The sequence below is a fragment of the Phalacrocorax carbo genome, chromosome 22, assembly GCF_963921805.1.
Source record: "Phalacrocorax carbo chromosome 22, bPhaCar2.1, whole genome shotgun sequence".
NCBI classification, from domain to species: domain Eukaryota; kingdom Metazoa; phylum Chordata; class Aves; order Suliformes; family Phalacrocoracidae; genus Phalacrocorax; species Phalacrocorax carbo.
The window spans coordinates 1847456-1867810 of record NC_087534.1 but is presented as its reverse complement, the minus strand read 5'-3'; the positions used below and the strand labels follow the sequence as shown (position 1 = coordinate 1867810).

At 63.0% G+C, this 20355-nt stretch overlaps 3 protein-coding genes across 5 annotated transcripts; 2 read left to right on the top strand and 1 right to left on the bottom strand.

Moving 5' to 3' along the window:
• Window positions 1–1245: 1245 nt before the first annotated feature.
• GJB3 (gap junction protein beta 3) lies at window positions 1246–6981 on the top strand. Of its 3 annotated transcripts, XM_064471321.1 has the most exons (4): window positions 1975–2161; window positions 2650–2790; window positions 4883–5664; window positions 5972–6981. In XM_064471321.1, the coding sequence occupies exons 3-4, from the start codon at window positions 4913–4915 to the stop codon at window positions 5985–5987; spliced, it is 768 nt and encodes a 255-aa protein (XP_064327391.1). In that variant the 5' UTR covers window positions 1975–2161; window positions 2650–2790; window positions 4883–4912; the 3' UTR covers window positions 5988–6981. The 3 variants fall into 3 exon arrangements, with proteins under 3 accessions (XP_064327390.1, XP_064327391.1, XP_064327389.1); XM_064471320.1 differs by lacking the exons at window positions 1975–2161; window positions 5972–6981 and adding an exon at window positions 1246–1451 and having other exon boundaries at window positions 4883–5713; XM_064471319.1 differs by lacking the exon at window positions 5972–6981 and having other exon boundaries at window positions 4883–5713.
• A 1521-nt stretch (window positions 6982–8502) lies between these two features.
• Window positions 8503–11995, top strand: GJA4 (gap junction protein alpha 4). Its single transcript, XM_064471147.1, has 2 exons — window positions 8503–8708; window positions 9738–11995. The coding sequence occupies exon 2, from the start codon at window positions 9759–9761 to the stop codon at window positions 10788–10790; it is 1032 nt and encodes a 343-aa protein (XP_064327217.1). The 5' UTR covers window positions 8503–8708; window positions 9738–9758; the 3' UTR covers window positions 10791–11995.
• Window positions 11996–18302: 6307 nt separating this feature from the next.
• SMIM12 (small integral membrane protein 12) lies at window positions 18303–19679 on the bottom strand. The gene is made up of 2 exons (XM_064471148.1): window positions 19621–19679; window positions 18303–19341 (listed from the first exon to the last, which is right to left on the bottom strand). The coding sequence occupies exon 2, from the start codon at window positions 19328–19330 to the stop codon at window positions 19052–19054; it is 279 nt and encodes a 92-aa protein (XP_064327218.1). The 5' UTR covers window positions 19331–19341; window positions 19621–19679; the 3' UTR covers window positions 18303–19051.
• Between the last annotated feature and the right edge of the window lie 676 nt (window positions 19680–20355).

The window sequence follows — 20355 nt, the reverse complement described above, 5'->3', positions numbered from 1 at the left end:
GTCCACAGCCCCCAGATTCCTGCCGGAGCTCCTGCCACACCGGCTCTCCACAACAACATAGCTCAAATTCCTGATCCTGACGACGGAACCACGCAAAGGCAGCTTTGGGTGAGGGGGGGCTCCCAGCCGCTCCAGAGAGCTTCCTTTGCTCTCATCTGGATGAGGGTGCCTGCGTCTGCCCCTTCCTCCAGGCTCACCCCGCTCCGCACCCCCAGGCTCCCACAAGGGTTTGCTGTGGGTCTCCTGGGCCCCATTCATGTGGCTGCTCCCTGCCATGTCCCCAGCCCAGCAACACCCCCCCCGCCCCCCGCTATATTTGACCTGCTGGGTGAGTGGCTCCTTGTCTGCCACGAGTGCGGAGAGCAAATCTTTCACAACATCAAGCACCCATCGGGGCTCTTCAAATGTGTCCCCACGGGAGGGGTGGCTGTGGCGAGGCACCGCATGGGGCTCCGCAGGCCAGGGAGCACCTGGGAAAAATGCCACGGAGTCCTCAGCCCCGGGGTGTGCCGGAGTGATGCCAGGAAAGCCTCGGGGCAACCGAGAGGCTGGGTAAACCACGGGCGAACGGAAATGCATTCCTGCTGGGGCCACGTCTGCAGAGGCATGAAATGGGGCTGCTCCAGGAGGAGAGGCTGAGCGGGGCACCTAGCAGCCTGGGGCAGGGAGAGGCTGACTCAGCCTCCTGGGTGCCACCGGCACTCTGGGGAGAGGGACCTGTCCCCTTAGGGACACATCCCGGGGCTTACCAGGACAGGACTGGAGGCAGCTGGCAGGACGGGGTCCCGCTGCAGGGATCCCTGCTGCCGTGCTCTGCCACCCGCTCCGTGTCACTCTTTGGGAAAGGTCTCGTCTGGGACAGCCCGGCACCAGCAGGGCAGTGGCTGCAGGTTGCTGTAGGTTGGAGATACCGATGTGCTGTTGCAAAACTATTACTAAGGCAAAATAGTTTAAAAAGTAGGCTATAATTGCATAATCTGTGATTCTTAAGAACAGCTGCTGGCTGCCCTGTTGCTGGGGGATGGTGTGAGCCCCTGCCAGCCCCCAGCTGTCCTGGTCTTGCCCAGGGTTTCCTGCCAGATTTGCAGTGCCTGTAGCCACCCGTGCAGGGGATGGAGCATCACCTGGCAGGAGCCACTGGTGTTGCTTGCAGAGGAATCTGGCTCAGCTGATCTCACTTCAAGATTTGATCCACCTTCATTGTTCAACCCGAGCATGTGTGTGCATGTGCGCAGACAAGAACTTCTACGGGAGCTGAGCTGTTTGCCAGACTCACCCAGTTACTGGGAACAGAACAAACTACCCTTTCCCTCCCCACACAGGCTCAGCGCTGCGGGCAAAACCTGGGCACGCAAGGAGGGCTGCAGACAGCACAGCTGGGAAAGAGCTTCTCCGCTCCAAAAGGTGCCTGGACCCGACCGCCTCCCTCTGGCCCTGTACCGGCTGGGCAGGTACCTCCAGCGCAGCGGGGCAGAGGCGTGGGGTGCTCATAGGACTGTGGGGACCTGGAGGTTGTGGGGGGATGGACCTCGCGGTGCTAATGGGGTGCAGGTGGGAGCTGTGTTAGAGCCGGGGCTGCTGTGCCTCTGGTGGTATAAGGTGGAGACGCCAACAGTGCACAGGGCCACGTTGGGACCCCCCTCCACAGTCAGTGCCAGGGTCTCTGGCACATGGGGCTGTGCACTTTCAGGGTGATGCAGGGGGATGGCACCCTGAGGAGCAGGAACGGCCACCCCCGGCCCTGCTCCTCCATCCCACCACCCTCCCCAGGGACCCAAAGAGGCTGAACCCCTCCCAGGAGAACGTGCACAGCCCCATTCTGCTGCCTTTGCATCCCAGGCAGGAGCTGGGCGCTTTCGGGCCCAACACCCTGCACCCACGCGGGGCAGGACCCGGCAGTGACGCAGCGGGCTGGCACGCTGGGGGCTGGAGAGGGTGCCGGGCTTTGCGGGAGGCAAACCGTCACTGCCGGCAGAGCCAAGCACACCTGGAGCATTGCCCCTGCTCTGCCTGGCTGCCAGCCAGTGCCGGCCGGGTCGCGGGGCTCCCACGGCACCGCACACCACACCCCGGCACGGGGCTCGGCACAGACCTCACGCTCCCTTTCCCACCCTGCTGTGGGTCCATGGCTGGCGCTGTGTCACTGGGCTGAGCCGCGCAGGTGGGTGCTGGGGCCCTGGAGATGGGCACATGGGTGAATTGGCGGGTTGGCGAGGGGGCACTGGCCCCAGGGGCCTGCAGGGGCTGTGAGCTCTGCCACTGGCACCAGCTTTTGGCTGAGGAGGGGAAAGAAGCATCTCCCCTCTCCCAGTGTTAAAGCAAATTGCTGGGTGGGAGCACTGTGATTGCTCCCCACCCCAGCTAGCTGCCGCGGGTTTGCCGGGGAGGAGGATCTTCCAGTTTCAGATGAGGTGGCAAGCAGAGCTACGCAGGGCTGGGCAGAGGCGCTGCCCTGGCACTCGGCACATGCTGGCGCAGGACCCCAGCTCAGTCCCGCTCGGATAAGCTGCACTTCTCAGTGCATCCCCAGGCCAGCAGCGTGAGGGCACGGTGGAAGGTTTGGGGCTTGTTGTGGGGTGGCCCCGGCCGGGGACAGGCTCTGGGCAGCCCCACAGGCTCTGGGCTCCAGGCTCTGTTCCCTTCTCCCAGCCCTGGGACGCCTTGCCACGCCACACAGCCCTCCCTGGACAAGAGAACGCTGAACCATTGTGCCCCCAGCCATGCCCCGCGCTGGGCCCTTCCTACCCTGCAGCCCCTGGTGAGTGGGGAAGGATCCTGAGCCTGTGCCAGGTACGTCTCGAAGGGCACTGGGTTGGCAGTGGGCAGTGGCTCTGTGGGAGTGGGACAGCAAATGTGCAGCGCTGATTGACCTGAGTAGCTGGGATTGAAGGAATTAGCTTTTGGGGTTGAACGAAGCTTTCTATCTGGCCTGAAATTGGAGCAGCCCGGTTGCTCTGGGGCCATCCTGCACTCCCCAGGCAGGCTGGTCAGCAGCTAGAAACAAAGCGTTTGTCTGAAAAAAAAACAACCCATATTTTTCTCATGCAAAACACCTCTTGTAGAAAATGCAGGAATAAAATTTTGGGGCTGGCAATATCTGGGACATGTTTCCCCTGGAAGAATTTGCTGACCACGGTGCTGCCTCCCCAACCGTACATGGGATCCCCCGGGTGTCCCAGCCCCAGCCCCAACCTGCTGGGCCAGTCGTGGCTCCCGCAGGGCTTCGGCACATTCCTTCTGCTGGAGCCACGCAAGCACCCGGCGCTGCAGACCCGCAACAGCTCTGCGGGCGCAGCTGGACTGTTCCTGCAGCGTGTGAGGAGCTGGCCTGCAGCATGTCCTCGCTGCTGGGCACAGACCCACAAAACTTGGCAGTCCCTCACAAAACCGGACTGATTCTTGCAAACGCAAAGAGGCTGCTAAAAGTTTCCTCTGAGCATTGCTGGTGCTTTGCTCTGTCCATCAAGGGCTCAGCTCTCCCTGCTTACCCTGGGATCATAGGGTGCTTTGCTCTGATCTTCACCCCCACACTGCAAACCCCGCCGTGGTCCCATCAGCAGCGGTGTGTATTAACCAAAGCAACCCTTTAAAAGCTAACGGTGCGGGGTTGGCTCCAGCCTGCTATCCTGTGAAGCCCTCTGTCACAGGAAACACCTTTACAGCACAGAGTCAACAGCTGCCAACTCACCTCTGGGTAAAAAATCACCCGGGGTTTGTAAATCCAGGCGGCAGTAAAGCTCCGGGTCGGGCTTAGCACACCGCCTTCCTTGCACCAGGGCAGCCCCAGGCTGAGCCATGGAGCCGGTTTAGCCAGTGCGAGGCAGCGGGGTGCAGGGCGCCGGTGACACGCATGGACTCTTACTTTCAGCAGCCCTGCTCTCACCCATGCTCAGGCTGCCTCGGGCATGACCTGTGAGAAAGAAAACCGATCCTTGGCGTGGCATCCCAGGTCTGCAGCAGCCGCTTCCCCTTCGGCTCTCAGCATTAGAAAGCATGACGGCCGGTTTAGCCCATTTTACCCATGAAACTGAGGCTCAGGGAAGGCTGGAACCAGCTGGGACCAAGGCTGAGATCCCCTGGAATCTCCCTAATGGTAAAGGTCCCCATCTATCCTCAAAACATGCTAGTGGAGGTCGTGCAGGGGAGTGTGGCTGAGCCACATAAAACCCTGGGGAGGAAAGAGGATGAGCCTGGGGAGCACAGGCTGGGAGCCACACTGCTCCGGTGCTGCACCCCGTGGGGATCCAGCGCCTCAGCAGCCAAGAGGGAGCTGCCAGGGCACTGGAAATCCATCCTGGCCACCATCAGCACATGCCCCTGCGGGCAGGGGGGCAGAAGGAAGACGCAGTTGGGGATGGAAATGCGCTGCAGAGTCCCCTCCCCTCTCTGTCCCAAGGGGCCTGCCAGCTCATGGGGCTGGTGTCCACACAAACCTTCGCTTTGCTGACATGCCAAGCGCCATGCACTGCTGTCCCCGCCTGCCGCCCAGGCACAGCCTCCCCTTGTTGATCCTGGCCCGCTCCAGGGTATTGTGCTGCCAATTTACACCAACATGCACAATCAGGCCGGGGACTTGGCGGCAGGGACTTGGCGGCAGGGACTCGGCGGCAGGGACTCGGCTGGGTGGCTCATGCCTTACAGCAAAGCCTCAGAAGGCTGAAGGAAGTGCAGAGCGGGAGTCACCCCTGACTGTCACCAGGAGAGTGTGGGGCTGGGCTTAACTGCCCACGAGTGGGATGGTCCCCCCACCCCACATGAGTGTAACGTGGTGAGGGAGAGCTTCAGGCAGGGCAATGAGAGTAAGTGCAGCGAGAGATGAGCCACCCCGTTGCTGTCTCCCATCATATCTCTTTACCCACTGCTTCTGCTGCTGTTTCTCCAGGTTGGGTGACTCTGGCCTCCGCCGGCCACCATGGATTGGAAAACACTGCAGGCGCTGCTCAGCGGTGTCAACAAGTACTCCACGGCCTTCGGCCGCATCTGGCTCTCCGTGGTCTTTGTCTTCCGTGTGCTGGTCTACGTGGTGGCAGCCGAGCGCGTGTGGGGAGATGAGCAGAAGGACTTTGACTGCAACACGCGGCAGCCGGGCTGCACCAATGTCTGCTATGACCACTTCTTCCCCATTTCCCACATCCGCCTCTGGGCCCTGCAGCTTATCTTTGTCACTTGCCCTTCCCTCCTGGTCATCATGCACGTGGCCTACCGGGAGGACCGGGAGAAGAAGAACCGGGAGAAGAACGGGGAGAATTGTCCCAAGCTCTACAGCAACACAGGCAAGAAGCACGGTGGGCTGTGGTGGACCTACCTGCTCAGCCTCTTCTTCAAGCTTATCATAGAGATCCTGTTCCTCTACCTCCTCCACAAGATGTGGGACAGCTTCGACTTGCCACGGCTGGTCAAGTGCTCCAACGTGGACCCCTGCCCCAACACTGTAGACTGCTACATCGCTCGGCCAACCGAAAAGAGAGTCTTCACTTATTTCATGGTTGGAGCCTCCTCCATCTGCATCATCCTCACAGTCTGTGAGATCTTCTACCTCATCTTCAAGCGGGTTGTGCGGCGTGCACAGAAGTGGAAGTCCACCAAGCGCTCCGTCAGCTACAGCAAGGCCTCCACCTGCCGGTGCCACCTCAAGACAGAGGAGAAGGACAAGTCCCAGCCTAGGTGTGTAGCAGCCCTGCGGGCCTCGGCTCCCAACCTGACTGCCATCTGATGGGGTGCTGGGAGGGGAAGAGGGAGGGAGACGTGTCCGGGGATGGCTGGCCCCAGAGGTGGCCACTGGTGATGCCACCACCAGACTCTTCAGCCAGGACCCCGATGGGTCTAAAGGGGAGGGGGACGCATCCACAGGATCTCTCCTGCTTGGGACCATGGGCACGTCCCTGGGTGTCCCAGCAGCGTGGGCACACTCAGCGGTAGGAGGGTGCCAGCTGCCCGTGGGCGTGCCTGAGGGTGTCTGTTCTTTCCACAGAGGAGAAGAGCTGTGAGCTTGCCCATCCCAGCCGGTTTGCCTTCCCCTTGGCCCAGCAGCTTTTCAAGCCTGCCAAGTCCCCGAACCCTCAAGAGCTGACCCGTGTGAAAAATGACTAAACCCAACAAACTAAAGTCCTCCAAGGGAGGCCCATGGGTGCCTGAGCAGACGCAGGTAAGGCAAGGGCAGACCCAGAGCTCTGCTGCCTGCACGCCGTGGTGCCACAGGGCTTGAAAATCACACCAATGCACAGATGCCGTGCACGACCGCTGAGCAGCCGACCCCACCACAGCAGCCAGCACTGCCTGGCCCGGCAGCGAGCCCAGCCGAAAGATGCAGTGATGAAGCTTTTGAGCCTGGAAGGCATATAGGACTGGGGCTGGCAGGAGGGAACATGGGGGCTTCCATGTCCCAACAGCTTCTCTTGGGTCCTCCGGCTCTGCTGCTCCCATGCTGGGTATGAATGCATCAGTCAGTGCCTGGTCAGGGCTGGTGACACCCAAACCGGTGCCCCAGCTGGCCAATACTGGGGCAGGACCAGCTTTCCCCCTTTGCTTGTGCAAGCATCATGCCAATGTCCTGCCAAAGGCCCTCGCTGACCCTGCTGCTCCCCTCAGTGCCTTTGCACCCCCCGAGCCTTAGACGGACATGTCACGCGCAGCATCAGCTATGGATACAAAAGGCCAATAAACATCGTGTTGTTTGTAGACGCTCTGCACACTGTAAATTGGGGGGGTGGGGGGGGCTGGTGAGGGCAGAAGAAATGGATTTGCAGAAGTTCCCCAGGAGTCCACAGCTGGGTGCTCCTCGCTCCCACCCGAGCCCGGGCAGCGCGGGTCAAGCCCCGGTGCCGGCGTGCCCACTGTCTGCCCGTTCCGCCTCCTTACAGCTTGTCACACGTTGTTAAACTTTAATTCACTAGAACCGAACACTGGCCCCCAAGGAAATCAAAGAGGAATCAGCATAAATTATTTACTAAACCTTGATAAATATTGCAATAAATAGAAATTATTTCCATTTAATCTCTCCTTAAGCAGTGCTATGCGGAGGGTCTGCCAGTGCTCTGGCCAGCTGTGTTTCCAGCTCTGCTCAGCCCACTCGTGCTTCCCCAGACCCAAGGGCGTGTCGTGGCATATGCCGACACAGCCAGGGCTCGTGCCGCTGCGAGAGGCCGTGACAGCGATGCCCACGCTGCCGGCAGGGTGGTACATAACATATCTCAGTGCCAGACATGGAGCAAGCACTTCTAGCACAGGCGTCTCCTGTGGGCACCCCAGCACAGCATCGCCTGTGTCACCTGGAAAGATGCTCCAGGAGGTCGGACAGCACAGGGTGTCCGACTGGGAAGAGGCTCTGACACCAGCGCGGGTCTGCTTTGGGACACCTGCATGGTTTACTGGGGACCTGTGGCTGGTGTGGGTGAAGCCTGTGCTGGGCACGGTGCTCCTGGTGGGTGAAGCAACATGGGAGCTGGCATATCCATGGGTGAGTGCAGCTCCCGTTCCTTTGTGGTGTTGAGGCAGTTCCCTGGAGGTGCTCATTTCCACCCATGGAGGGCTGGCGGGGTGCAGAGCGCCACTAGGGAGCGGGGCCAAGGGGGGTCCTCGCGTAGTGGTGTACATAACCCAGAGGTGGTGGGAAGGGGGAAGCGGTATTCATGGTGGGCGAGCTGGGAGATGGGCACTGGGCTCCGGCAGCACCCCGGTGCCACGGCATTGGGTGGCACGTGGGTGCTACCAGAAGCACAGCAATTATTTTATATTAAATATAATGATGCTGTTCCGGCTCTGCCCTCTGCCCAGCCGCGGCACGGTCTGTGAGGAGGAAATGCCACGTCTCGGTGCGGGAGAGGCGGCAGCTCCCAGCTGTGTGTGCGGTCTGGCCTAGTTTCTGGTGTGGATAGGCCAAGCCCAAACCCGCCGCCCCCGGCTAGTCCCACGCAGCCCACGCCAAGTGCGCCAGCCCTTCGCGGCCGCTGCAGGCCGCCGGGGGGCACACGGGGGTTTTGCCCTCTGAAACCAGCAGCACTTAAGTCCGCGCATAAAATGTCAGCGTCTGCCCACCAGCTGCCCCTCCTTCCTTCTGGGGGGTCTGCACCCCCCGCGGCGCCCCGTATGAGCTCCCCACCCCCGACAGCAAAGCTCAGCTTAAAACCTGGCGGGGGGGTGGGGGCAGGCCCGGGACCCCCAGCGCGGCCCAGCCCAGCAGCCGGCGGGACGCGGGCGGGCAGCGCCCGGCTCCGGCGTGGCTCCAGCACCACCCAGCGCCCGTCGCGCCGCACCGACTCCCGGGGGCCCCGCCGGCGCGGGCAGGGACCGGAGCATCCCCGGGGACACCCTGGGGGCCCCGCCAGCCCTGCCTCCCCACGGTGCTCCCCTCCCCCATCCCCACCCGCCGTGCGGGCACCGAAAGCCCCAGCGGGGTGACTTCGCCGAGGGGTCCCGCCCGCGGGCAGGTCCCTCCCCCGCTCAGCGGGTTTGTCCCGGTGGCGGAGCCCCAGCCCCGGCGGACCCCCCGCCCCCGCCCCGCCCCGCCGGGGCCGCCCCCTCGCCGGGGGCAGCGGGCTGGGGCGGCCCCGCACACCTGCGGCACGGCGCTAAGCCCCGGCCCCCCGTTTCCTGCCCGTGCTCCTCCCCCGGCTCCCCCGGGCCCCGCACGGCCAGAGCCGCCCGGCCCGGCCCGGCCGCTCACACCCAGCGCGGCCCGAGCCAGGCGGGACGTGCCCGGCGCGGCGGAGGTGAGTGAGGGGTGCCCGGGACCCCCGGCGGCTGCGGCTCCCCCGGGGCACCGGGCACCGCTGGGAACCCCGTGCTTGGGGACGGGGGGGGTACCCCCACACCCTGTTGGCTGCTTCGGGGCACCCTTCACCGCTTGCCCCCGCTTTCTGCTCCGGGGCTTCCCCTCACCCCGCCGCGGCTGGGGGTTCCGTGAACTGCCCAGCTGGCACCTCTGCCTGCTTAATTGGCAGAGGTTAATTAGGAGCCAGGGCTGCGGCCCCCTCCCCTCTCCCAGCCGGGCTGCAGGGCTCAGCTCCCGCTGGGGGATGCCGGCTGGGCTCACTGGCAGCCGGGGGTGAGGCTGAGACACCCCGGGGGTCCCCACAGCAGGTCTGTGTGCGGTGAGTGGTCTCAGGGGTCCCCAGGCCAGGGAAAGCCCTGGGCAAGGGGGAGTGTGCCAGGGCTGGGGTGCCATCACCCCACAGCAAGGGAGCTGTGTGGGGACTGTCCCTGCAGTTTGGGGTGATCCCTGAAGAGGCATTGGGTGGCTGCTGTACCCCGGGGGTTTGTGCTTCCCTTCCTGTGACCCTGCTGTGCTCTGCCCTTTGGTGAAGCTGGGGCCGTAGGCGAGGCAAATCTGGGCTGCTCCTGTGAGCCCCCGCCATGCTCCCTCTCTGGGTGTTATGGCAGCCCCAAAACAGCTGGTGAGCCCTTTCCTTCGGGCTGTGTCCTGGGAGGCTGGGACAGCCACGAGCCGTGGGTGCTGCGGGCTGGGTGCTGCTGGGGGAGGTGAATCCCTGCACCGCCTCTTCTCCCCCAGCCCCGTGTTTCCCCACTGGGCAGTGAGGTGTAGGAGGAGCGCTCCTGGGCACAGAAATCCTGCCTGGCTCCCTCCCCCAGGTGTGGGATGTTCTGTGGTGGGTTTGCTGGGACCCTCTGCAGAATAGCCGTATCCTGAGAAAGCCTGGGGTTTAGGTAGCCCTGTCTGCCCTGTGCTCTCCTGCACCGAAAGAGAATTGACCTGGCTCCCCTCCCCTCTCTTCTGGCAGAGGCACGAGGCTCCCTAGAAGATGGGCGACTGGGGTTTCCTGGAGAAACTGCTGGACCAAGTCCAGGAGCACTCAACTGTGATCGGGAAGATCTGGCTCACCGTGCTTTTCATCTTCCGCATCCTCATCCTGGGCTTGGCTGGGGAGTCCGTGTGGGGGGACGAGCAGTCGGATTTTGTGTGCAACACCAAGCAGCCCGGCTGCACCAATGTCTGCTATGACAAAGCCTTCCCCATCTCCCATATCCGCTACTGGGTGCTCCAGTTCCTCTTTGTCAGCACCCCAACCCTGATTTACCTTGGCCACGTTGTCTATCTCTCCCGGAAGGAGGAGAAGCTGAAGCAACAGGAGAGCGAGCTTCGGGCTATCCACAGCAAGGACCCGAAGATCGAGCAAGCCCTGGCAGCCGTGGAAAAGAAGATGTCCAAGATTTATGTGACGGAGGACGGGCGGCTCAAGATTCGAGGGGCGTTGATGTGGACGTACATCATCAGTGTGATTTGCAAGAGCATCTTTGAAGCTGGCTTCCTCGTTGGCCAGTGGTACCTGTATGGCTTCTCCATGGTGCCCCGCTACGTGTGCAAGAGGGACCCCTGCCCCCATCAGGTAGACTGCTTCATCTCCCGCCCCACTGAGAAGAGCATCTTCATCATCTTCATGCTGGTGATGGGCCTCATCTCCTTAGTGCTGAACCTCCTGGAGCTTTTCCACCTCTGCTGCAAGAATCTACTTAGCAACATCAAGAAGGTGTCTGTGCCGGCTGGCCCGAGCCGGGACGCCTTTGCCGATGACATGGTCTCAGGTCCCTACCCGCCCAAGCACTACCCCTTCCTGCCCATGGCCGAGAGCCACATGCCACCCTACCAGGCCTACAACAAGCTCTCCAGTGAGCAGAACTGGGCCAACTTCCACAACGAGGAGAACCTGGCGCTGGGCAACGGCAGCAGGCCCCTGTCGGACTCCTATGCCCCCAGGGCTGCCGAAGCCCCCATCCTGGAGGAGAAGCTGTGCAGCAGGCCTGGGAGCTCAGCCTCCAAAAAGCAGTATGTCTAGTGCCGGGCTGGACCCAGCCAGCCGGGGGGACCTTCCTCGGTCCCTTGTGCCTGCAGAGGCGCTGGCCGTGGGCAGGCAGCTGCCTCCTGCCTGGTGCTGTGCCATATGGACCCCCCTCCCCGCCCCTGCGGAGACCTGCCTGCTCCTGGGACGCGATGCTCGGGAGCAGGGCTGAGCGCTGCCCTGGAGCTGAGCCTCTGCTCTCTCCTGTTTTCCCCAAAGATCCTGTAAGGAAGGAAATTGTAAAAAGTTCCCTGGGATGGCGTATCCCATGTGTCTTGCCGTGGGAACGGGAGAAATCCCTGAGGCCACGTGGCTGGGAACAGGCTGTCCCCAAGGCTGCGGGAGGAGGCTGCTGTCCCTTGGGAGCTGTGGCTCAGTTGGAGCCTGGAGCTTGCTGGAACCCCCACCAGCGTGAGCTGGGTGTATGGCCGTGGGAAGCTGCTCGCCTCCGGCCTCCACACGGAGCGGGCTGAGCCCGGGAGGGCTGGGGGGAGCTGGGCTGGGGCAGCGCTGCCTGATGGGTCCTGGCCACCAGCCCTGGCCTGTTCCTGTGACCCTGGCAGGGGGCCAGTGGCTCCTGACCCGGGTTTGCTGCAGGAGCTGCCCCTTCCCCATGGGGCACAGGGGTGGGTTAAGCCAGTGGCAGCTCACAGTTGGGGCTCTGCGGTCACCGGCTGATCCCGATGGCTGTGGGGTCACTGCTCGGGTGCCTCGGGAGTGCAAAGCCCCCTGCCTCCCGGCCCCGGACGCTTTCCCATGTGATGTGTGTCTCTAAGTTATTTTTAACCTGCTGGCCTGAGCATGGAGCTTTCTGCCTTAAAGGTGCAGTTGTGCAGGGCAGCTGTGTCCAGCCTGGGCCATGTGCCCTTGAGCCCTGCAGTTTTGGGGAGGAATTAGCCTCGCAACTGCTGGTTTGGGGGGTTATTGGTTTTATTACTTTGCACTAGTCATCTCTGCTGTGGGCTGAGATGCTGGCAGGGGATGACCAAAGAACCAACGGCTGCCACAGGAACGGTCACCTTGATTTCCCCGGCCCACCGATGCTGTGAAAGGGGAAGGTCCTGCTGTGACTGAGGGACTGTGGGTCCTGTGTGACCGAGGCACGAGCATGGGGTGCGGGCAGTGCCCTCAGTGCTGTTTTTTTTTTCTCTGGCCAACTCAGTGTTTCATCTTGTTGAATAAATTTGGATGAATGAAAAAGATGAAGTGTGGTGTGACTGTGCTTCATGCAGCTGCCTCAGGGAGGTTGGGTACGGGTTTGTGGCCAAGGGAGAGGGAAGCTGCTGTCCTGTGGGTGGTGGGGTGACTGTGGGCACTCTCTGAGCTCCAGTTCTGCTGGTGCCTCTCACCCACTGAAAGCACAGCCCTCCCTGCTACAGTGTCCTGTCCCCTTGAGCCCAGCTTCAGCCCAGCGGTTGTCCTGGGACCACTGTGGTACAGGGTCTGGGTGGCTCAAAGCAGAGCTTGGCCCTGCAGCCAGCCTCTCTGTCCCAGCTCTGCTGCAGATAAACCCAATGGAGGGAGGCTGTGGAGCTGCTCACGACTGCATAATAGGTGGAAATGAGCCACAGATAAAGGCACACAATGTGACTGGGGCTGTTGTTTAGTTTTTCTGGTGAAGCTAGCCCAGGGTAGAGTCTGCTCTCTGCTGAGGGCCTCTTTAGTGAGGGTGGGACAGGCTAAAAATACCCTGGAGAAAATGAAATATGGGTGATACGGGGTGATATCGCTGCCATGGGCCACTGGAGGAAGCAGAGAGGGAGGCACCCGGCTGTGCTGTCCTTGGTGCAGAGTCTGGGCTGGCGGCTGAGCCTGCCCTTGGCTGCCCTCCCTGCTGGGGATGTGGGAGGTGGGTAAAACCCCCGGGGGTTGTGGTCTAGGGTGTATGCTCCTAGTGCTGAGCCCTCCAGAGGGACCCTGCTCTGCTCCCACCATCTCTGGAGGGATCCTGCCCTGTTCCCACCACTGCCCAGTGGGGACCCCCTCAGGCATCCTAGTGCAATGGGGGACCACAGCCCAATGCTCACCAGGCATCAGCAGAGCTGCAAAGCTCCGCAGCACTGCGGATTTGTGGGGAGAGCAGCCCGGCAGGCTCGGCCAGGAGGAAATGCCAGTGTGAAAGGTAACGGTGCAGCCGTGCCGTGTGTTTACCACCGGCAGCGCTCCCCTGCTCGCCTCCCCTCTCCCGGGCTGATATTTTTGTTGGCACCGGGGGAGCATCACGCTTTTCCGAACGGCCCTGCAAGGTGGAAAACAAGACGGCCAAGAGCCCCTTTGCCTGGACATGATGCCCGGCCGTGGGTGCTGCGCAAACACGGCTCCGGCCCTGCTATTGTTCCCGTGTTGTGACAAGGCGGCTCAGGGTGGCCGGCGTGACCCCGCGCCGTTGGGACCTGCCCGCAGCACACGCCAACAACAACAGTGAGGGGCTCACCTGCACGGTGGGGCCGGGGAGGGGGGCAGCAGCAGGGGCCGGTGCTGGCAGCAGCCCCCCAGAAAGCAGGCAGGCAGCCCTTAGGCAAATAAAAGTTTGCAGCTGATAAGGGTGCGGGCTGGCCCGGCAAAGCCCTTTAGCAGAGCCTGGGGAGAGATAGCAGCAGGCCAGACACGCATGGCCTTTCTCACACCTCCGCACTCCCTCCTGAGTAAACAGGCCCCTCCGGTCTCTTTCTGGGAACGGCGCTCGCTGCCCCAACGCCCGGCCCTGTACCACGATGCTGAGCCCTGTGATGGCACAGGCAGCCTGGGGACTGCGGTGAGGGGCTCACCACGGGCACCCCTGAGACCCAGCTGCAGGTCCAGCTCTGGGGTAACGGGCAGTGAGCACAGCTCCAGGTGCGTGCCATGACGAGCAGGCACCGCGACCCACCGCAGCTGCCCAGCCAGGACGGCAGCAGCTCCCTGGGTATGGCCATGGGGTGGGAGCGCCGTGGGACTGATCCTGTGGCCACTCGCAGCCTGTGAGCCCCACGCTGGCATTGCCCTCAGCATGGGTTTTGTGGGAGGGCAGGTTTTATACCCCCATTGAAGAACCCTGTGGGGTTTATCCCAACCCAAGGCTGGATGTACCTTCCAAGGTGCAGCCGCAGCCCTCCAGAACTAACTCAGTGAGCAAGAGCCACCTGCCTGTGCTGTGCCACGGGCAAGAGCCAGGCTGCTGCTCCTGCATCCCCGGCTCCTGGAAGCAAGCGAGTGCCCAGAGAGGGATGCGATGTGGCCAAAAGGAACATGGAGAGAAAGTAAAAAGGAAAGAGGTGGGCAGACAGAAAGATGCACGCCTGACCTGACTGCCAACAGCCTGAGGCTGGAGGTGCCAGGCGTGGGGTGTCCCTTGGGTGCATGGCCAGCACCACTGTGCACCCCCTTTGCTTCTTGCCAGTGGTCTGGGAGGATGCGGGGGGGGGGGGGATCTGCTTGTAGCACCCTGAGTCAGGAAAGGCTTCGGGGTGGCTCTGCCAGTTCTGGGATCCTAATTCCTGCTGGGGTTGTGGGTCTAACACCAGCCACAGCCCCTTAGGGGCCTGCGCAAGTGACTCTGCCCCATGGCCACAGATTGGCAGAGATTCCTGCCCTCCTCCCAGTAAGGCCCAGTCGATGCTGGGCTTCCCCTGCACTATCCTGCCCCGGGCTGCAGGAGAGGAGCCGTGAGGGCTGCCACAATGTGTCACGCTTGCAAGGCTCTGCCCAAGGCATTGGCCAAGCACCAGGGAGTTTATTTTTAAGCTTTCCCAGCATACGGAAAATAGCAAGTGTCTAAGTCTGACCTGCTCACAGGAAGAGCCACGGCTGGAGTAAAATCAGAGCTGAGAGGGGAGGAAGGACAGAGGGCTGGTCAGGGTTGTGCCAGCTGGGACCAAAGCATGGTCCTCTCAGTCCGTGGGGCCCTGTCTGTGCCCAGGGCTCTGCCCGCAGCTCCCCCAGCACCCCACTTCCCACAGCCCCTTGGCGGGGGAGCACACACAGAAGCATCCTCCTGGCCCAGGCACAGACCCTGAGCCCTGGCGCATGCCCTGCAGCACCCACCATCAAGGCAACACCAAACCAGGTACGACCCTGCCCTTATCAGCCCCACTGCCAACAGCGCACAATGAAGGAAAAGCAAACCCCAAACAGGTCCCTTCCTCTCCCCCAGCCCGTCTGCAGAGCGGGGTTATATTTAGCCCTCCACGCGTGGGCACAGCAGACAATGCAGCCCCGTGTGAGAACCGCAGGCAAGAGGAAACGCGCTCAATAGCCCCGACGACTTCCCGCATCCTGACATTGTCGCTCCCCTCCGGCCGCTTCCTCGCCCTGAGGCAATGGGACCACACGGCACCCAGCACCCCATGCCCACCCTAGGATGGGTCCTGCCCCTGCCAGCAGCTCAGGGCATCATCCTGGTGCAGCACCGGGAGGGCAGAGGCTGCTGCCTGCATAGCTGGGGGTTATTCCTGGCGCGGGAAGGTCGATGTGGTCTAAAAGCAAGGAGCTGCAGTGGCCACGGGGTGCTGGGGACGGGGATTCAGTCCTGGGCTGTGGTTGCAAGAAGCAGCAATGCCAAGTGGGAAGGGACTGTGTCCCGCTGAGGCTGTCCCTGGCCAGGGCTCAAGGGATGTGCCGAGCAGAGCTGCTCCTCCCTCACAGCGCTTCAGGGCTTTTGCCAGCCACAGAAAGGCACCGATGGGCATGGCACGGCAGACCTGCGCGGTGAGGCCATGGCAGCAAGAGGCGAGAGGAGGCAGCTGGGAAAGGCCTTGGCTGCGCTTGGGGAAGGAGCAAAAGTAAAGCCTGAGGAAACAGCCTCAGCTGGCTGGGGCAGGGAGCGGGTGTGCCCAGGGGCTGCGGGGGACACACTGGGGGACACACACCCCATTTGCGCTCAGTACTGCCAGGGTGCATGCACATCCTGGGTGCCCTGGGGTGACTGCGCTGCTCCAGGATGGGACACCAGAGTGTGAGGCCCCAGCTCCCCCCCCCACCGCTCCTCTCCTTCCCAAAGCATTGTCACTCCGGGCCTTGAGGAAGGGACGGATGGCTCCGCGCAGCGCAGGGTCACAGCATCCCCAGCCCCGCACAGCTGGTGCACCCCTGCGCTGAGCTAACCGGACATCCGCTCTGGCCATCCAGGTGTGCCGAGCCATGCCAAACGGCCGGTGGGCCCCCTCCTCCCCCCCAGCCTCCACAGCAGCTGTCCTGGCCCCCCAGGACGGCCCTTAGCAAGCTGGGGTGCCCCACTAGGGCTCCAGCTTGCTCCCTGCATCCTGCCTCGGGAAACCGCCACCTGCTCCTCTCAGAAGCTGTTCACTATGGACCCACACACACTACACACACACCCCCCACCCCAGGAGTAAACCAGGACCCAGGCAGGGCAGAGGGTCAGCTGGGGAGCTGCAGCCCCCCTCGGAGCCGGCAGGGAGGAGGCAGCAAGGCTGTGCCAAGAGCACAGCAGCTGCCTTGCTGCCCCCCCAAGCCTGGGGCATGGCCACCACGGGCTGGGCAGGGCCAGCCAGCACTTCTGCAGCTGCCAAGTTCGATCCCTGCTCTGTGACACAGTGCAGCCACAGCCAGCCACAGCCATGGGGACTTCCCCAAAGCCGGACAAGCCCTGGGAGGATGTTCTCCCACAAAACGACAGCTTCCAGGGCACACGTGGGACTCCCTGCCTGGGGACAGGCTCTCCCCTCGCACAGCCCCGGACACACGCACTGCTGCCACTGCTCCTTGCCACGCTCCCGCTGCAGCGCCTGGCTGTGCCATGCTGGGAACAGCTGGATTACAAACGCGCTGGACCAGAACACGGACTTGCACTTGAGCAGTTGTGTGAAGGCTCGGGAAGCCAGTTTTATGGCCATAATGGTTTATTCAACAAAGCTTCCTCTCACTCTTCGTGAGCCAGTGTGGCTGCTCGCCCCGGCCCTGAGTGCTTGCCGGCTCCTATTCTTGTCCAGCCGGCGCTTCCCAGGCACCACATTGTTGGGATTCAATGGGAGGAAGGGTGGGTTTACAGCACCGAGAGTTTAGGAGAAAGGCAACCGGTCTCTGGGAAGCAACTTCACCCCTGCCCCAGCGTCTGCGGGGAACCACAGCCCCACAGCAACACCAGCGTCTGCTGTGGGGACGGACAGATGGGACAGACACACAGAAACCAGCTGGAAACACAGTGGGACCAGCAAGGCAGCCACAGCGGGAGCAGGGCAGAGGCTGCCCAGCCCAGTGCCATCAGTACCCACGCAGCTGCTGTCAAGACTCAGCCCCTCCCAAGGGCATTGCTCCACACCGGAGCGGCCCCCCCCGACCAACACAGCATGAGCCCAGGGGAGGAAACAGGGCAGCGAGGCCCCGACAAAGCCCAATTGTGCCCGGCCAGGCCTGGGAACAGGCAGATCAATGGGCTATGAACAGTCAAGGGAGCTGCTCCGTCACCGGGTAAACAAAGGTATTTCAGAAGACGTTTCCGAGCTGCGTCCGGCTGGTCCTGGCTGGGGGAAGGGACGGGACCGTTCCCACCCTGGCGCACAATAGGGACTGGTCGTCACACAGCGTTGCCCCACAGCCAGGCTGGGAAAGCATGAAGCCAAGGGCCGGGAATAGCTCAGGGGACAGTGCCGGCCTGCCAGGGGGAGCGGGGCGGTGGCAAGAGGTGCTGTGAGCCCTAGTGCAGGAGGCAGTAGTGGGGAAGGCCCCTAGATGCCTCCTGCACCTTCTCACCCAGCCTCAGCTGCCATCGCACACTGTGATGGCAAAGGCCTGCGAGCTCCCGGCAGTGCCGGGCTGTGAGTCTGGCCAGAGAGCAGCAGGTCGGGAGGTAAACACAGCCAGGCAGCGCCTGCAGTAAAGCTGTCAGCAGGGCAGGAGCTGGCCCCGAGGAAGCGGGACAGAGCACTGCGAAATGCTGAACTGGCTGCTGACCTCAGGGTTTTGCACCAGACATGGCAGATTTATCGTTTCTGGGAGGGGAAGGCCGGGCCAGGGCCGCAGCGAGGCCTTGCTCAGGCACCAGGGGAAAAAACAAGCCAGGAGGCAATGATAACCCTGGCTACAGCCCCGGCATGCTGCGGCAGAGAGCGGCAGCAGTTACCGGCTGGCCCTCCTCGGGCAGCTCATGCTGGGGTTTGGTCCTGCCATGCTGGCGATGCCTGAGGCTGGAAGGGACACCAGCCACCGGTCCCCAGTGCTCACTGCCAGCCTCTCCCTGCTCAGCTGCCCAGCAGGACCCACCCTATCCCCTGGGACCCCACCCAGCACTGCCACGGCCCTTCTCGTCTAGATAAGGAGTTTGAGGGAAGCAGATAACATGGCCGGGAGAGCTGGGAGGGAGGCACAACCACAGCATGGCTGGGATTTCAGTGCCGCCCCCTCCTTCCTTCCCGCCACCCTGTTGCCAGGCCCTGAGGTCAGTGCCCAGCCACGGACAACGACGGCGTTTCTCCCATTGTAGAAGGGGCCGCTTCTTGAAAACACGGTGAGCAGAAACATGCTCTGAGCCAGAGTTAGGGCCTGGTGCTGATGCAGAAGACACAGAGGCCCAAGGACTGACAGAAGTTTATTCTGGCTGTTCCCATACAGGGCAGAGATCTCCCCCCTCTCTACCCGCCAGCCCAAAGCCACTGCCACGCTTGGAGCTCCATGACAGAAGCAGGGCCAGGACTTCCACCTCCCCCATCCTTGCTGCAAAGCCTGGGGGTGATGCAGAGAGGGGCTCTCCAGAGATCTCCACCACTGCTCAGGCTCCCGTGGCCATAACGTGGTAGCGTGGTGCTGTGGTTGGGGTTTGCAAAAAGTCACGGGAGAGCTGTAAGCGGGACAGCAGGTCCTCCTGCGGCAGGCAGTTAGCCTGACCCTGACCCCATGTCACTCAGGTCCACCTTTCTTCTATCTTCACGCCATGGAAGAAACCAAACCTAAGGAGATGTGGCTAGAACCAGGCCGAGGGGGTTTCGTGGTTCAGGGGCCAGGACAAGCCGAGAGCTGATGAGTTTCAGACATGCTCCACCTCCAGATCATGGCTCCCTGCCTGCTCTGCCACAAAGGTGGAGGTCTGGGTGCTGTGTCTTCAGCGTATCCGTGGGGTGGGCAAACCCTGACCCTCTGAAGGGCCCTGGGAAGGTGAAGAGCAGCAGCGGGCACCACGTAGTGCCCAAGCATGGGCCAATGCGGGAGGGAGACTTGGTGGAAGATGTGGAGGTGACAAGGGAGTCCCCAGCACAGTGCTGCAGGACACAGCCCTCCAGCCCCAGGGCCGGTCTCTCCAGGGCACCGCATTTGCCCAAACAACTTTATTAACTCTTTTCCGGGCGGTTCCTGTTCAGCACGGCCCGAGGGGCGAACTCCAGCTTTTCCTTTAGGCTCACCACCTTGGTCAGGTCCTTGCCCGCGATCTCCTGCAGCTTGCGCTCCTCCCGTTGCTCCGAGATGCTCTTCTCCTCCTCGGCCGCGGGCGGGGGGTCGCCGCGGAGGAACCACTCCAGGTGGTAGCCCACCAGCCCCACCACGAAGGCCACCGGGAACGTGACATACGGGGCCTTGGAGCGCACGGCGGCCCAGAGCACGGACCACATGGCGCCGGGGGCTGCAGGGGGCAAAACGCGGCGGTCACGAAGCGGGCCCCGGCCCCGCCGCGGAGGCCGAGGCCTGCGGGTGCGGGCTGGCGGCGCCCGGGGGAGGCTCCGCCGGGCAAGGCCGCACCGGGCAGGGCTGCACCGGGGCCTCGACAGTGACCCACAGGGAACCGGGACCCGCCTGGGCCGCGCCGGAACCGCTGCCCGGCCCCCGCGGGGCTCCCCCGGAGCCGGAGCCGGAGCCGGAGCCGGAGCCGGAGCCGGAGCGAGCCCCGGGTTGCCCCGCTCACCTGGGCCCGGCCTCCACCGCCGCCGTCGCTCCGCCCCTTCCGGTCAACGGCGGCGGGCGGGAGCGCGGCGTAGCGCGGCCCCCCCGCGGCCCGGCGGGGCGGTGCTGCCCCCTGGCGGACGGCGCGGGGTGGGCGGCGCTGGAGGAGCGGCCCGGGTTGAGGCCGCCCCACGGGGAGGGAGAGCCACGGGGGGGAGACCCACGGCGGGGAGAGCCACCGGGAGACACCCCCGGGGGCATCCACAGGGAAAGACCCCGGGGGATTCACAAGGAGGTACCCACGGGGAGACCGGGAGGAGAGAGCCACCTGGAGACATCCATGGGGAGACCCACATGGAAAGACCCACGGGGAGACCCACGGGGAGATCCACAGGCAAAGTGCCATGGGAAGATCTATGGGAAGAAATCCACGGGGAGATCCATGGGGAGAGACCCACAGGGAGACCCGGGGATGAGAGCCACCCAGAGACATCCACGGGTTACCCATGGGGACGCCCACAGGGAAAGAGCCATGGGGGCACCCATGGGAAGAGACCCATGGGGAGATCCACAGGGAGAGACCCACAGGGAGACCTGCAGACACCCCCAGCTATCCCACAGGGAGATCTGCTCCTGCACCAGTAAGACCCCCTCTCCCACCCCACAGACACCCCTCTCCTGCCCCACAGACACGCCTCTCCCACCCCACGGACACGAAGGGGCAGCAGACAGGGGAAAGGCGAGCCCAACACCGGCC